The 2953-nt window shown below is 41.6% G+C and overlaps 1 protein-coding gene across 1 annotated transcript; it reads left to right on the forward strand.

Moving 5' to 3' along the window:
• Positions 1-1093: 1093 nt before the first annotated feature.
• LOC114377229 lies at positions 1094-1738 on the forward strand. The gene has a single exon (XM_028335694.1). The coding sequence runs from the start codon at positions 1094-1096 to the stop codon at positions 1736-1738; it is 645 nt and encodes a 214-aa protein (XP_028191495.1).
• Positions 1739-2953: the final 1215 nt, after the last annotated feature.

The raw sequence follows: 2953 nt of genomic DNA on the forward strand, positions 1-2953 counted from the left end.
GAAGACTCCTGAAGAAGCAATGGAGTTAATTGAGAATATGGCTGCTAGTGACCATGCAATCTTGCGTGACAGAACACATATCCCCACCAAAAGGAGTTTATTGGAGCTGTCATCACAAGATGCTTTGTTGGCTCAGAATAAGTTGTCCAAGCAGCTTGAAGCTTTAACTGAAGCATTAAGTAAGTTGCCAACTCAACTTTCTGCTAGTCAACCTTCACCTTTTTTTTTACAGGTTGAAGGTTGTGCTATTTGTGGTGGTGCTCATGAGTCAGGCAGTTGCATTTCCACTAAGGATAAAGCACGTGAAGTTAACTACATGGGAAACCAGCCTAGACAAAATTTTAATGCAGGTGAATTCTCAGGATTTCAGCAGCGCCAAAATTATAACCAGTAGTGTGGACAGTGGAGAGCTCATCCTGGTAATCAATTCAACAAAGACCAGGGAGGGCCATCCAATAGGACGCAGCAACAAGGGCCTAACCTCTATGAGAGAACGACAAAGCTGGAAGAAACTCTTGCTCAATTCATGCAAGTTTCATTGTCAAATCATAAGAGCACTGAGTCGGCCATTAAAAATCTAGAGATCCAGGTGGGGCAGCTGGCCAATCAACTAGTTGACAACTCTTCCAAAAAATTTGGAGCAAACACAGAAAACAATCCAAAGGAAGAGTGTAAAGATGTGATGACCCATGGCAAGATGGCAACCATGGCTGAAGAAGATAGTGGATGGAGATAAACAACATTTGGTAATTGAACCAGCACCTGAACCAGTGGACCCTTTTTGTGAACTTGAGGAGGTGGAAGATGGGGAGGATGACCAGGAGAATAAGAATACAATAAGCAAGAATGAGAAGGAAATAAATGATGAGAAAAATAAAAAGAAAAATAAAAAATAAAAAAAAAATTGAAAAATGAAAAAAATGAGAGAAGAGAAAATGAGAAGAAGAGTAAGAGTGAGCGTGCCAGAGAGAAGAAAAAGGAGGCAGCTCCAGCTGAAAGGAAAGAGGTTCCATATCCATTAGTGCCCTCTAAGAAAGACAAGGAGCAGAACCTAGCTCGGTTCCTTGATATCTTCAAGAAATTGGAGATTACTATGCTTTTTGGAGAGGTCGTACAGCAGATGCCACTCTACTCAAAGTTCATAAAAGATTTGCTAACCAAAAAGAGCAAGTACATACATAGTGACACCATTGTTGTGGAGGGAAATTGTAGTGCAGTAATTCAACGGATCCTTCCACCAAAACACAAAGATCCTGGAAGTGTCACTATATCATGCTCTATTGGTGTTGTGTCTATTGGCAAAGCTCTCATTGACTTAGGAGCTAGTATTAATTTGATGCCACTCTCCATGTGTAGGAGTTTAGAAGAGTTGGAAATTATGCCAACCAAGATGACTTTGCAGTTAGCAGACCGCTCCATCACTAGGCCATATGAAGTGGTTGAAGATGTTTTGGTTCGAGTAAAGCATTTCACTTTCCCAGCTGATTTCGTTGTAATGGACATAGAAGAGGACTCTGAAATCCCTTTGATCTTGGGACGTCCTTTCATGTTAACTGCCAGTTGTGTGGTCGATATGGGAAAGAAGAAGCTGGAGATGGGTATTGACAATCAGAAGATCAGCTTCGACTTATTTGAGAAAGAAAAGCAGTTGTTGGACCAAAATGTTTGTTTTGAGATGGATGAAGTTGAGGAAGAGAAGGTTCTAAAGGTTGGAACCAAGTTTGACCTTGATCCATAAAGTAAGATGCGTCAAGCTAGTGACGTTAAATGAGCGCTAGCTGGGAGGCAACCCAGTCCTTTTTAATTATATGTTCATTGCATTTAGTTAGGGAATACTTGTTTGTGATTGTTTGAATGAATATTCAGCATGTTTTGCATTGAAAATGGGGTTGATCAAGCTTATTTGGAACCTGTAGATATAAACACTTGGAAAAAATTTTCAATCATCCACTCGCTTAGCGTGCCCCATGCGCTAAGCGAATAATCCTTCATGCGCTGAGTGAGTCACTTCTCGCGCTAAGCGCATCAACCCCTATTCATTGGCTGAAGGGGTCTCACTGAGCGAGCCTTGTGCACTAAGCCCAAAAACATCTCTGGAATTTCATCTTTTGGAATTGGGCTAAGCGAGTCATCTCACTAAGTGCATAGCTTCATCTCGCTAAGCGCCCACTGTGCGCTAAGCGCAATTCCTTCTCTGTTGGACCTTATTTTGAATTGGGCCCAGCGGGTCAAGCCTCTGAGCCCAAATCCCTCTCGGGTTTAGAATTGCACTAAGAGAGAGCCACTCGCTAAGCGAGCTCCACTACTACATCAGGAAGCATTTTATTCGCTAAGCCGGCTCATGGCCCGCTAAGCGAGAGTTGCAAACCAATCAAAGCTGCAAAACTTGCTAAGCGTGACACTTTTCCCTAAGCCCAATTTCTTCTTTGGAATGTCATATTTTTTAATTGGGCTGAGCGACTCTGGCCACTAAGCGCGTGATTTTGAATTCTAAAAACTCAAAAGTCCTTGGGTGCTCGCTAAGCGAGTGACCCACACTAAACGAGACAGTCGAAACTGCCAAAAATAAGGCTTAACCGCCTTAGGCGATTTTTTTTTTGTGCATTTACAAACATCTTCTCACTCTCATCCTTTGCATCCTGCACTCATTTGCACTGTGCTCACATTGTGCTCTCTGCTTCTCTGCTTTCCTCTTGCTCATTTCTTACTGCAATCCAAGTAAGTAATCCTAACTTTGCACTTTAATTTTTGTTCTGAACCTTAGGATAGAGGACTTTTTTTAGTAGTTTGAAGCTTTGATTTTTTGATTGAGTTGTTGCTGTTAGGTTAGTTGTTAGTAATCATGCTGTTAGGGGTTTTATTTTGCACACAATGTACATGCTTTTGTGCTATTTTGATTAGGTTTTGAGGCCTATGGAAGGGGGCTGAAAAGCCCAAAGTTTTTCTAGATTTT

The sequence above is a fragment of the Glycine soja genome, chromosome 1, assembly GCF_004193775.1.
Source record: "Glycine soja cultivar W05 chromosome 1, ASM419377v2, whole genome shotgun sequence".
NCBI classification, from domain to species: Eukaryota; Viridiplantae; Streptophyta; class Magnoliopsida; order Fabales; family Fabaceae; genus Glycine; species Glycine soja.

Excerpts from the sequence above, each read along its gene's own strand:
- LOC114377229 (XM_028335694.1), top strand. The coding sequence starts at position 1,094 with ATGCTTTTTGGAGAGGTCGTACAGCAGATGCCACTCTACTCAAAGTTC.